Consider the following 12,986-nt stretch of genomic DNA (forward strand, 5'->3'; position numbering starts at 1 on the left):
GTGTGTACGATTGTAATTACAGTGTGTGTAATGGGGCGACGGATAAGCAACAAAAATTGTACGCAAACACACATATGCACATAAATACAACGAAATGCCGATAAGAAACTTGTCCAAGAGGGGCGCACGGTGGCTTAACACAAATATATACACGTATGTGGTTGTGTGCGAAGGTTTGATGACTGAGTAATGCTGCCGAAACGACGTTCGTGCGACTGAGTGGCTGACTGACTGCTAACGCCGCGCTGACAAAAGCGAAGAAGCAGAGCATAAAATATAAAAAGTCGTAAACAAAAACAACAACACAGGAAAGCATAATATGACGCCAACAACCAAACGTTTTCAAAATAAATCAACACAAGCAGCAAAGCAGAGGCGAACGCGCAGAAGACAAAAGAGCAGAACAAGCAGAAGTCGCGATATGAACAGCAGCAGCACAGCAAAAACAAAAAACCCAACATAGCACTGCGCTAATAAAATTCAACAAACAGCGACACAGCGCTGCCACCAGAAGGCGGCGCGGCGCGGCGCGTAGAGAGAATGTGTGCGCGCTCGTTGACAGCAGCCAGGCAAAAGTGTATGAAATATAAAAACCGAAATAAAAGCATGGCCAACGTAAAAGCCAGCGAAAAGTTATGAGGAGAAAAATGTAAAGCGCGTGTGGCCAGTAGCGGTGCGCTGTTGGGGGAGTGTATGCGCGCAGCAGTAACAGCAACAACGCCAATAATAGTGCCAGCGGCTAGAGGGTGGAAGGCGCTTACAGGTTTGCGACGCGCGCGCAACGCCAACAGCGCGGCAACGACGCAATAGCTATGTGTGCTCGACAACGTTGTGTTGCTCGCGAGTGCCGTCACTAGTGGCGCGGCGCGACGCAAGCATCGAAGTCACCATCGTCACAGGGCCAACGAACATTTAACATGGGAAATGAACATGAACAAGCACACGCACCTATATACATACATAGATATAGATATGCCAACGCAACAGCAGCGCTGACGACAAACACAAACGCATGCACGCGATAGCTGTCTGCGGCTGTATGGGCGCTTTACGCTCGTTAACCGACACACACACATGCTTACGGAATTTCGTTGAGCGCGTATAAAGGTAAACCAGCGGCGCGCGTGTGTGTGCATGAGAGCGCTCGGTATCTGTGAGAGGCGCACATCCAAAGTAAAACTCAAATCGTTTGCAACAACAAGCAGCGCGACGACGTACGCTCTCACAATATTTTTGTATTTTTAATTTTTTGTATTGCTTGTCTTCGCTGACGCTTCATCAAAAGGGGCGCTCAGCGTGCAGAAAGGTGCCAAGGGAGCGCGGTTAGCGGCTGTGACGCGCTGGCAGAGACAAATGTTACATTCAGTGCGCTCACACAGCGTAAAGCACATATAAATCTGTACATACATATGAAATATTATATATGTATGTATACATGAAAGTGTAGCGAGCGCTGCCGAGACGCGCAAACGAGCGAACAGCACCCCACAGCAGGCTACGTCCACACACACTTTCGTACCTTGATGGAGGCAGCTAGCCGTTGCGGCGGCGTAGCGCTGAGGCAGGCAACGAACAAACCGAACCGAACGAACGTACGAGCAAACGAACGTGTAGCGCACGAACGGGCTGCCAGCAGTACTACGGCCAAGCGTTTCATTTAGCAAAAGCAGTTTTTAGTTTCGAGTTTTGTGCTGTCGCTGTTAGTTCGGCCGCAAATTGAAGTTTAGTTCCTTTCTGGCTGCTGTCAAATGTCGTCATGTTTTCTTTAACGTACGCGCGACGCGGCAATAAACAACAAAACATAAAATCCATGCAATAATTTGCAAACAGCAAACAAGTAATTTGTGAAAGACGTGAAAGAGTGAAAAAATATAGAAATTCACAAAACAATAAATTAAATTAATTAATTGAAAAATTTGCAAATATTTGGAACAAACTAATAACAATTAAGTGAAACATTAAGACGCTCTGTCAACGCTAGCACATTGGATTACGGCGTTTGACTGATAAAAAAATAATAAAATAAAATTAACAGCAACAACAATTCAAGCATTGGTTAATTTAATTAAATGCCAAGCGATTTAAAATTAGTTAAGGAATTAATTCCAGCGATGCAAACAGCTGTAAGCAGCATTTCGAGTGAAGCGAGTGATAACGACATATTTTGGAAGCACTAAAAAATTTTCGAAAATTCATAAACTCTAGTGTGCAGTGCAAGGCAATTGAAGCAGAATAAACAAAACTAAATTGTGAAAGTTTTTTATGCACAAAACGGAGGAAAATTAATCCAAATTAAGTGCAAGTGACAAAAAAATTGCAGCAGTCAACAAAATTGTTACAAAAACAAATTAAATTTTTACAGCTAACCGGTTCGTGTTCGAGTGATTTGCACAACAAAACAAAAACGCAGCAACAACAACTGGTGTACTGTTTGTTTGTGTTGCAGCGGTGAAATTTTGTTTGACGAAAGCCAAGAAATCTAACAATAGCAAGAAAGCCAGTTGCCAAAAATTGGAGCAATGCAATAAAAAGTGCTGGCAACGCAACAAAAATATTTCACAAAACAACAGCAAACAGTGTGAAGTAGAAAAATTATTTAAACAAAAATTTTGCAATAATTTTTGCGAAAACATATAAATCAGAAATTATATGAAAAAAAAACACAACAACAACAACGCACAATTTACGCTGATAAGCCGCAATCTCTAACAAGGCACACGCCATACAAAATTAATAAGAATGTTAAGTGATTAAATATGAGCAAAAACTAGGCGAAAGCGAAGACAATTTTTAAACAAAAAATGCGCATAATTGAATTTGTGGCAAAATCAAAAATATTCAAATACAGGCACTAAAATTGTGAGTGAGCGCAAAAAATCGCAAAAGTGTGACAAAATATAATATTTTATACACAAAAACAAAAATTGTGAAAGAAAACAAATTTTCAAAAAATTAAACAAAATTTCTGCGCAAAAAATAAAATTGTGCTAGCAACAATAAAAACTCGTAAATTCGTTGTTGGACCAAGAAGTTGTGCGTGAGCAAAGTAAATGTGCAGCGTTTATGCCTTAAATGCAATTGCTGACTGCTAAAATTCCTCAACGAACGCCAGCACGCACCACAACGCTGAGCGCTCACACACACACACACATGCTCAAGTAGTGACTGTGTGAGCGATAAGTTGCAAGCAACAAAAGAACACGTGCAGCTGACTAGAGCGAGCAGCAACAGCAGCAGATAAGCCATAAAATGTAAACAGCAGCTAAGGCAACAACAAAAACAATAGCAAACAGCATTCGCAAAATAGTCCAGAAAGATTTAAGTGTGTGAATGTGAAAAGATAACGACGAAATCAACCTAAATTCCAAGTTCCTCAACTCAAATGTAATTCGAAAGGATTTTCAACACTTCAACAGTATTATTGCAAAACAAAACAAAACTTAAGTAATTACAACAACACATATTCCTAATAATTAAAAGTGTAAGCGAAAAGAAATTTTGTGCTGAAAACAAATTGCGAACAAAACAAACAAGAAAAGTCAACAGAACACACAGTATCGTCAAAAAATCCAACGACAACAAAGAAGGCAGTGTAAATTGTCGCAGGCATTTTCGGTGTGTTGATTGATTGGTGTAAGCGGCCGCAAGAAAGCCAGTGTTAATGTGTGTTTTTTCGAGCGATGCAACTGATTGTTGACAAAATTCCCATGTTTTCGAAACAAACAACGAAACGCAATTCCAAAAAGTAAGTTTGGCCCAACAAAATTGTTAATAATTTTATTGAATTAAAAATATATGAACGACTATCTATTACTGTGCCGTACGAAATACGAAATAAGTACTAATTCGTAAATCGAAAATAATCGAAATTCGAAAAAAGTATTTAAATACAAACACAAAAATAATAGCAATTGCTTGCAAAGCCGCCCTGAGGCAGCAAAAAATTCGCGCTCTCCATTTCCATGTGTGTGTGTAATTGGTGAAGTGACATTATTTGCACGAAAAGTACCGTAACAATATTTTGCACTTCAGAAACTAGTATGAAATACCAACAATAATAACAAAAGCAACAACAACAACAACTAAAACAACAAATCGTTACAACAACAATAAATTCAAATTTTGGCAATCAGCACAACAACAGCAGCTACTGCCATTTGCACAACAACAAAAACACAATTGCATTGATACTGCTCCTACCACGGATTTGTTAATTGAAATTTAGGTAATACACATTCATTGACTGAATTTGCAAACCTAAATAGCCGTCTTATATTCTTTTGAACTTTCTAAATGTCAGTTAAATTATTTGTTAAATTTAATTAACTTTTGTTGTTGTAATTTTTTAGTAAAATAATTTTTACTGCCTAATTTTTGGATGCTGCCAGATTGTTTTTCAAAATTTTTTTACCAATGAAACATTAAGCGTTTTCGTATAGTTGTTGTTGTGTATGTTTAAATATATCGATATTTCAGTCCTCACCAGTTTTATTAATTCGTTCGAAGTCCTCTACTTATTTGTAAGTAGTAAACTTTTTCATTATCGATTTCTTTATATAAAAATTTTTTGTGTTGTTTTCTTAATCGTGAATTAAAAAAAAACTTATTTATAAAAAAATAATTGTGCAATTTGTTGGAGTGAAGGAAATAAATTTTTACGCCTATTGTTGTTTGTTGTTTATTGATTTTTGTTGTTGTGAATATTATGTTGTAGTTGGCGTGTGTGGAATTTTTAATGAAAATTCAAAGATACATTTTTGTTTATAGGTTATATAAAAGCAAAATTTAAAAAATATCTGACCATGCACTTCTTACCAAATGAAAATTTTTACTTTGCATGAATCTTAACAAAATATTTTAAATATAATATTTTACAAAATATATACACTGAAAATACTTGATATAATTTTTTTATACATAAAAAAAATATTTTAATTTTTTTTTAAATCTTCTAAACTTCCATTGAAGTCTTTAAGAAAATATGCTTCCAAATATCAATAACTACACTCGTACCCCTGCCCACCTCCAATCGTATACATAGATCCCATACTCGCTATAACTGCAAAACACCTGCAAAGATTTTATTAGAATTTTACTAAATCAAATAGACAAAACGATTTGTTTTATTAGTCCTGACAGGTTTCATAAAAAATTCATTTCTTTTTCTCAAATTTAAAAATCAAAATCCTAAATTCTTAAAGGCCAATCACTTTTCATGACAACCCAAAGAACTTAAGCAAAGAAGTGGTGTTCGTGGCAAGAGCAAGAAGTCGAGTTTGTTTGCTTGCAAAATATCTCGAATAAAACGCTGCTCTCTGCAAAAATTACGGCAGTATAAAAAAGCCCACAATGGCGAAGTATTCTTGCCACGACACCCCCTTTCTATGTGAGTATTGTCAGGCGCGCGGTTTAAGCCCAATAAGAGTAGAAAACTCAAAACTAGAACTGTTGCGTGTCAAAGAACGTAAAGTCCTACGTATAAAATCCGAACTTCGCCCTTGTAATCACCCAAATAACAACAGCAAACACAATTTTGATCAAAAGGCAACTCAAACGCACAACAGGCTTAAGAGACCGAAAATCACAGCAAATATCACACATTTTCCGAATGGGAAGTATGAAAAGGAGATAAAGAAGCAAGAAACAGAACAAGAACCATCTACCTTAAAAGCGTATTCATTTAGAGAACGTACGGAACGAAAACAGCGCTATTTGCCAGAACAGGCGACTACGAGTAACAGAAATGAAAGAAATTCACCCAAATTATGGAGGCCTCTAAAGCGCACAGTTTCGAAAATTACTAAAGAGAGCGGCACAGACGATACAAGTAATACAAGAAACCTCCAAACGAGAGAGTCTAGTAAAAAGCGAAAAATAGCAAACCTTCCGGAACAATACCCTGACGAAACACATTTAGATAAAAGATCAGAGAGAGTTTATGTCGTTAATCAGTATGAAACCAATAATTCGACAACAGAAGAAACCACAAGCTCCTCAGAATACTCTCAAGAGCTAACGATATCTGTAATAAATGGAAAGAATGAAGACAGTGAGTTAGAACGCTGGTATAAATATAGAAAGCCTGAATCCAAATCAAAAGAAATAGGCACTAAACCTTCACGGATACCAGTGAGAAAACGTAGGCAAACAAGAAGAACGTCGGCAACAACAACCTCAAGCAGTCGTCAAGATATAGAAACTATTAAACCATTTAAAGAAAGTGCTTCAGAATACAAATTGTTAAGAGTTTCCCAAATAAGTCATTCAACAAGCACAAGTCCAAGTGGTATAGAAGAAAAGCATTCAGAACACGGTTCGGTTCAAGAAATTGAACATTCGAAAGATAGTGAAAAAGCATCACAGACAGACATTAAAGAATACATTTCAAAAACGAAAACTCCACCCCCGATAAAGCCGAAACCAAAACCTAACAAAATGAAAATTGAAGGAAATAAAGAGGACCATGAGAAATGCACTAATTATCCCCCGGGGCTAGAACTTCCCGAAAACATCATAACTAAAACCTCGGATTTCGAACGAAAGCATAGTACTAAAAAATCTATACGTCAGTCGACATTAGAACAATCTCTGAGTACAAGATCAATAATAATTATATCAAATCAAGAGAGTGACATTCATTCGCCGAAACCAGAGCACAGTATAGGAAGCATGAATTCCACTTCATATATATTACAGAGAAAATGTGAACTGTTTGAATCAAGTATCAAAATTAGTGTACCGAATTCTTCACAAGAAACTGCGGCAACACAATTATTCGAAGCACAAGGGCCGGTTAAAGACACTCAAATAACCACCAAATATTCTGACTGCCCTTGCGAAAGTTCTTCTCAAAAATCAGAATCTCTGCAGAAATATGGCATTACCAGAACTTCTGATAGCATTCAGGAGCTCGTCAATGACGAAACTTTGAATGAATGCTCTTATATTCCCATAATAAAAAGCGATTCATTTGAACCAATTCAGCAAGACTGCAGCATTGATATGGATCAAGAACGCTCGCCAGAAGTCGCTGAAAATGTGATAGATCGAGTTAACGGTCATGGCACAAGTATTGAGAGTAATTTATTCGAAGATTTGAAAGGTTATGAACGATTCAGAAACTATACCTCGATACCAAAACTTCGTCATCGGTCAAATGTACCAGTAATAGAAAACTCAGATGACCATCCTTTACCCTTAAAAAGACACGATGAACTAGAGAAACAAGTGTTAATTGAAAATAGTCAACAGCAATTAAGTAAGGTGTTACAAAGCGACAGTAATGAACCACAAGATTCTTTATCAAAGATATTCGAGCAAGCCAAAAAAAAATATAAGGACAGAAAATTGTTGGAAGAAACAGAACTATTTGAACAGAAAATGCAAAGTTTTCGCCTATATGAATATATACCCGATCTGGATGAAAAAAATTACCAATGTGAAGAAAATGGAAGTGGAAGATCTTATAGAAAGAGACCTTCTACATCTCAAAGTTTGAAGTCAATTGAAGGTCATCAAAGGTGCCGAAGTCCGGAGCTGAGTACTAATATTGAAAGTACCAACAATGAACAATTGCAAAATTTAGCACACAAAAGGCAAGAACATCATCAAGAAAGCACTGACTATGAAGCAATAAAGAGTGCTCGAGATGTAGCGAGAGCCACAGAGTTAAATGAATATAGACAAGGCAGTGATTTAGACAATCGACTTTTGAAGCCATTTAAGTATCCGACAAGCATATATGAAAGACAATCTAAATATCAGCCAATGACCGAACCGTCGACCACGCGAACAAAGTCGCTACGATCTAAGGAAACACAAACTTTACCGGAAGTGGAACATGCTCGCTGGGAAAATTTGAAAACAACAACACGTAACAGAGCAACACAAAAACAAAAGTCAATAAATAGTGTATCGGAAGAAAGCGAGCGATCACTAGAGAACATATCTGAAAAACAAAGGAGTTTGGCTGAAAAACAAGATCCATTAAGTGATCCAACTGGTAAGAATAAAACGATTGTAGAAGCGGCAACAGAGAATTTGTTAACAAACGACAATCAACCGTTCGATCTGGTAAGCCCCAAATCATCACAAGATCACACAGAATCTAGAAAAGATCTAGCTTTAAGACTGGAAGATGCGGGCATAAGTTTGGGTTCGCGAAACCGGAGAGAAAGTGTTACTTCAGAAAGCATTAATTTGGGAAACAACGTTACAAAGAAGGAGAGACCAAGTCTATATTGCAGGGATCCACCAAATAAGCTAACCAAAAGCAAAGAAAAGTATAAAAATCAAAAAGAAAACAAGATGCTTGAAAACAAAAAGCAAACCGATTGTGACTGTGTCCTGGAAAAGGCAGTTGAGGAGAGCACATTACTGAATAATGAAATGCGTGCAAAAGAGATGAAGGAAAGCATTGAAAAAGACACCTTGCTAAGAAGAAACAAAAAGAGTCCGTCTTCACGTACGACTAATGAAAAACAGATCGGCAGCAGAAAATTTGATTCGAAGGAAACAGGAAAAGAAGTTAAAAAATAAAACAGAGAACAGTTGCGACGAATGATGAAAAGGTTTGCGTCCAATGAAATACACGGACAATTGAAAAATGGTTTGAGCGAAGAAAATAAAGAGAGGTAGCAGGAATAAATTATAATAAGGAGAGCTATGAACGTTGAAAGAGCAAGCGGGCAAAATTGTATGCAATAACAGTTATCAGAACCAATAAAATGAAAACATAAACAGCTGACTACGAGCGTTCATATTCCTATAAAGAAACTACTGATATATTTAGTCGCTTGAAACTCAAGTACACAACACACAGACATACATTCGTTTGACTGTTCCCTCAAATTTCTTTTGTAGACATTTCGAACTAATTTTTTATTTAGGAAAAATTTGTCTTTCCAAACAACTTTCCTCTGTGAGATGACGACATAAAGTACTCCAAATAACCAAAACAAACTCGCTTAGCTGCTGCAAAGACACAACGTCGCGGTTTCAAATATTTTCGCTTTTGCTCCAAATTTCGAAAACAAAAAATTCGCAGTACCAAAAACACAAGAAAAAAATAAAGAGAGAAGAATTCTAAACCACAATATGCATACAAATTCGGTGACCTACATTGAATATGAAACGACAATAACCGAGTCTTGTTCTTGTACTTGCACTCGCATTGTGGATATGTGCGATGCGGAACTAGCGGCGAAAGGAGAGAAAGTCAAAAGGGCAAAAGGTGGCGCGGAGTTGCTCGAAAGGCGTTCGCGCAGCAAAAAAATTTCAAAGCTTTTCTATGCAACTGGTTTGCGGAAAATTAAAAGTTTATTTACGCGGTGAGTAGTGGGTGCGGAACGAAGGGGGAACTGGAAGGTGTGAACCAAGCGTCAAATCTATTTAAAAATGAAATTTTCATTTGTTATAAATTTTTATTGATGATTCTATTTTTACCCAAACTTGTTTGGCAAAAAAATCTCTATTAACGTTCAGCGCTTCGGCAAATCTATTTAAAAATGTTTTGCTTATGCTATTTACTTGGCCCATGTCATAAAATATTTTCGTACAATAAAAACAAGTCAATTGCTTTCGCGTTTTTCTGCTTTAAAACAAATTGAAAAGTTTCAAAGTTTCAAAGCTTTAATTTTTAAATTTTACTAAACCGAGAGCAAAAATTATTAATGCACATGGAAAAAATTCTATAAAAACGCCAAATTTTTGAGAAATATTTATTCAATAAGTATTGAATTTTTTAGAAAGGCAACCAATAACAATAAAAAAATTAAATATGAATTTCAAAAATACTAAAGGTTTAGTACTTTTAGCTTAATCTGTCAAAACTTAAAATCCTAAAAAATTCAAACTAAAACCCAAATTTGCATAAAATACCTTTTATTCCACGATTTTACAAATATTTCTACAAAAAGTTGTAAAACTTTTTTGTTTTTTTTTACCTCCAAATCGTGGCACGCCACCCACTAGCGTTTATAAATAGTTAACAAATATTTTTGTTTACAACTGTACTTTTTGTTGTTGTAAACGCATGTTGTTTTGCAAACTTTTAATGCACATGTGTATTTCTTTTTATTATTATCCTCAACACACACACACATATATCTATCTATCTACCTGTTACGCTGCCGCGTATTTCAATTGAATTGATAAAAGCAAAAAGTGTCTAAAAAAATCGAAAATTAACTGCCGACCACGCTTATCTACTGAATATTATTTCTTGTTGTCTTTTCACTAGTTTCTGTTTGTTGTTGTACTGTGTGCAAAACAGCGCACTGTGATAACTTTTTAGGTCAAATTTTACCTTCACATGTACCTGTATATAAGCATACGTACACACATAACCGTAAAATTGTTTACAGTTAAATGTGAGTGAGTATCTAACAGCGCTGGTGCGTTGCAAAATGTATGAAAAACGAAAAAGAGTTGAAAACAGAAATTTAATTCACCAGCAAGGGTATTCAGAGCAATAACAACAATTATATATGAATGTAGGTATACAAAACAATAACAATTTGTTGCTAACTTAGATAAAATGCTTTTGTATTTAAAACTATCGAAACATATTTCCTGTTACGCAGCACTGTTTTACGGGCGCCGAGGTGTTCAATGGTGCACGAATGCACGATTTCATTCATAATTGCGAGTTTGGATTAAATAGTTTTCCAAAGCTTGCCAACCTGACGTTACTTTTTGTCGATTTCGGAACATAAATCAAGTTAATGTATATATGGTCCACAGTTTTTGAGATATCGATCTGAAATTTTGTACACTCCCGTTTCTTTTGTCGGATGCTATACAAATTTATCGATCATTTGACATATCTTTACGAACTTCGGCATAGGTCATTGCCTTAAACAACGTTACAATCTCCGATCATATTGCTCAGGTCGCATCACTATATCATATAGCTGCCATACAAACTGATCGATGAAAACCAAATCCTTGTATGGAAAACTTTTACATTTCGCAGGATATCTGCACGAAATTTGTCATTGCTTATTATCTAAGGCAACGGTGCAATATCTGAAGAAATTGTTCCGATCGGTTGTCTATAGCATATAGCTGCCATGCAAATGTAAATATCAAAATCAAGAGTTTGTATGCAAATTTTTCTTGCAACAGCCTAAACAACATTTTCTATTTACATACATACATACGTATCTATTGTAAAAACGTACATCTTTTTATATACTTCAAAAACTGAGAACCCCTAACGGCATTAATTCAAAACTATTTACAAGCACAAACAAATATTCATATACATCTGTGTGTGTGTACAATGAGCTAGTATTCCATAACTTTTGCATTTGCATCAAAAGAGTTCGATTTTCGCTATTTTCACTGCGCAACCATCCAAACACAAAAAACTTAGACTAAAACCGAGTTGAAGAAAATTTCCACTACCCTCATTTCCCTGCGCGTCCGACATGCTCGCATGGTGTGGCAAGTCAGCAAGAATTTCTGCATTTTTCCTCATTCACTTCGAGTGAGTTGAGAGTTGAAAGAATTGTTATGATACTTGTTTTGCTTCTCTTTTGTTTTCCCCCTCTTGTCTCTGTGTTGTTGTTGTTGTATTACATTTCTATTGTAACTTCGCTAGTTGGGCATACTGGCAGCGCAATTCATTTGGCTGGCACTTTCTTTTGGATTTTCTCATGCCTCTGCATCTGTGTGTGGCAGCTGAAGCGGCAAGCGCGCAAACGAAACGACCGATTGGCAGATCATTCACATCACCAGCACCAACACACACACACACATACGCTGGTATTTTCTTAGATTTTCTTGTGTGTGCATTTTCCATGTTTAGGCATCACTGCTGTGCTCCCATGTCGATCAACTGCTATGTTTGTGCACACAAATGTACATCTATGCACGTGTATTTTTGTTTGTAATGCTGCTGTGGCTCACCAGTCGCTTGGGCATCGCTACTCGCGCAGCCATTAGACCATTTTCTTTCGAATGCGCGCCTCCCTTGCTGGAAGAGTTGACGGCTGCATGTGGGCATGCACACAAAGGCATGTCAGCGCATACACGTGTGTGTGTTTGTGCAGCGTCTTTATGCCTTCTCTGGCAGTTTCTTTAAGATGCATGTAATATGTGTTTGTACATATGTATGTGTGCTGCTTGCATTCTTTTTTAGGGCTTCCAAATATATTTTCGTGCATTTCGTTATTCATAGCTTCTTGTTCGATTGAAGAGGCTGCATACAGGCGCATGCATTCCTGTACACATACACACACAGTAGATAAGTGTGTATTTAGAAATGTATCTATGCAGTTGCGGTAACGATCATTCATGTATTTTGTATAATTTTGTAATTTTTTCAACATCTTGCCGCTTTTCGGCGTCTCTCCTTTCTCTCTGCGGCTTCTGGGTGACGCTGCGCTGGCAGTTTGTGTTTTTTGCCTTTTTGCAATTCCATCAAATCCATTGCCTTTCTTGGCTTAAGTACATATTTATGTGCATACCTTTGTACATACATATTTATATATATACATACATACATACATACATATATGTACCCATCAACCGTTTGTGTTTTGGACACTTTGGCCAAATAAAATATTTTTCCCAAGACCCAAAATAAATAAGGTGCATAACAATGAAAATATAGAAGGTAGTGGGTAACCACGAACACTCATGCATACACACATACACATATGTATCTATCTAATGTATCTGCTGTGTGTCGCTGTATTCTGCTTGAAATTGTAGAAAATTTCAACAGTCAGCTATTTCAGTTTTTTCTCAACTTCTTTTTACCTTTTTTTTGTTATTTTTTGGAAGTTTGCCGTTATCTAGGTCTTTGTAAAGACAATGCTCGTGTTGTTTTTGTTTTTGAAATTTTCTATTATTATTCGCTTGTTGGCGCATCTGCTGCTCACTGCCCACACTCATTTTCGTCTTGCTCGCTATTCGCTTCCAGCCAGAAGTAGTTAGATATAGATGTTTGCGTGTGTTTGTATGTATTTCTCTAGCTA

At 36.7% G+C, this 12,986-nt stretch overlaps 2 protein-coding genes across 4 annotated transcripts in view; both read left to right on the top strand.

Annotated features, from left to right (window-relative positions):
- The first annotated feature begins 1,674 nt into the window (after positions 1-1,674).
- LOC126762452 (zinc finger MIZ domain-containing protein 2) overlaps positions 1,675-12,986 on the top strand; it is a 65,022-nt gene continuing 53,710 nt past the window's right edge. Inside the window, exon 1 of one of the 3 annotated variants that reach the window (XM_050479192.1) lies at positions 1,675-4,225. Coding sequence is in view for 2 of the 3 variants with exons in the window: in XM_050479190.1 (XP_050335147.1) it covers positions 9,097-9,329 (233 nt within the window). In the remaining variant the exon portion in view is untranslated. Of the gene's footprint in view, positions 4,226-9,011; positions 9,330-12,986 lie in introns of those variants that run through there. The other 2 variants (XM_050479191.1, XM_050479190.1) reach the window with 2 other exon arrangements.
- Positions 5,017-8,886, top strand: LOC126762453 (uncharacterized). The gene has a single exon (XM_050479194.1). It carries the CDS (start codon positions 5,350-5,352, stop codon positions 8,536-8,538), a length of 3,189 nt encoding a protein of 1,062 aa, XP_050335151.1. The 5' UTR covers positions 5,017-5,349; the 3' UTR covers positions 8,539-8,886.

The sequence above is a fragment of the Bactrocera neohumeralis genome, chromosome 6 (assembly GCF_024586455.1).
Source record: "Bactrocera neohumeralis isolate Rockhampton chromosome 6, APGP_CSIRO_Bneo_wtdbg2-racon-allhic-juicebox.fasta_v2, whole genome shotgun sequence".
In the NCBI taxonomy this organism is placed as follows: Eukaryota; Metazoa; Arthropoda; class Insecta; order Diptera; family Tephritidae; genus Bactrocera; species Bactrocera neohumeralis.

Coding starts and splice junctions, on each gene's coding strand:
- LOC126762453 (XM_050479194.1), top strand. CDS start 5,350: ATGGCGAAGTATTCTTGCCACGACACCCCCTTTCTATGTGAGTATTGT.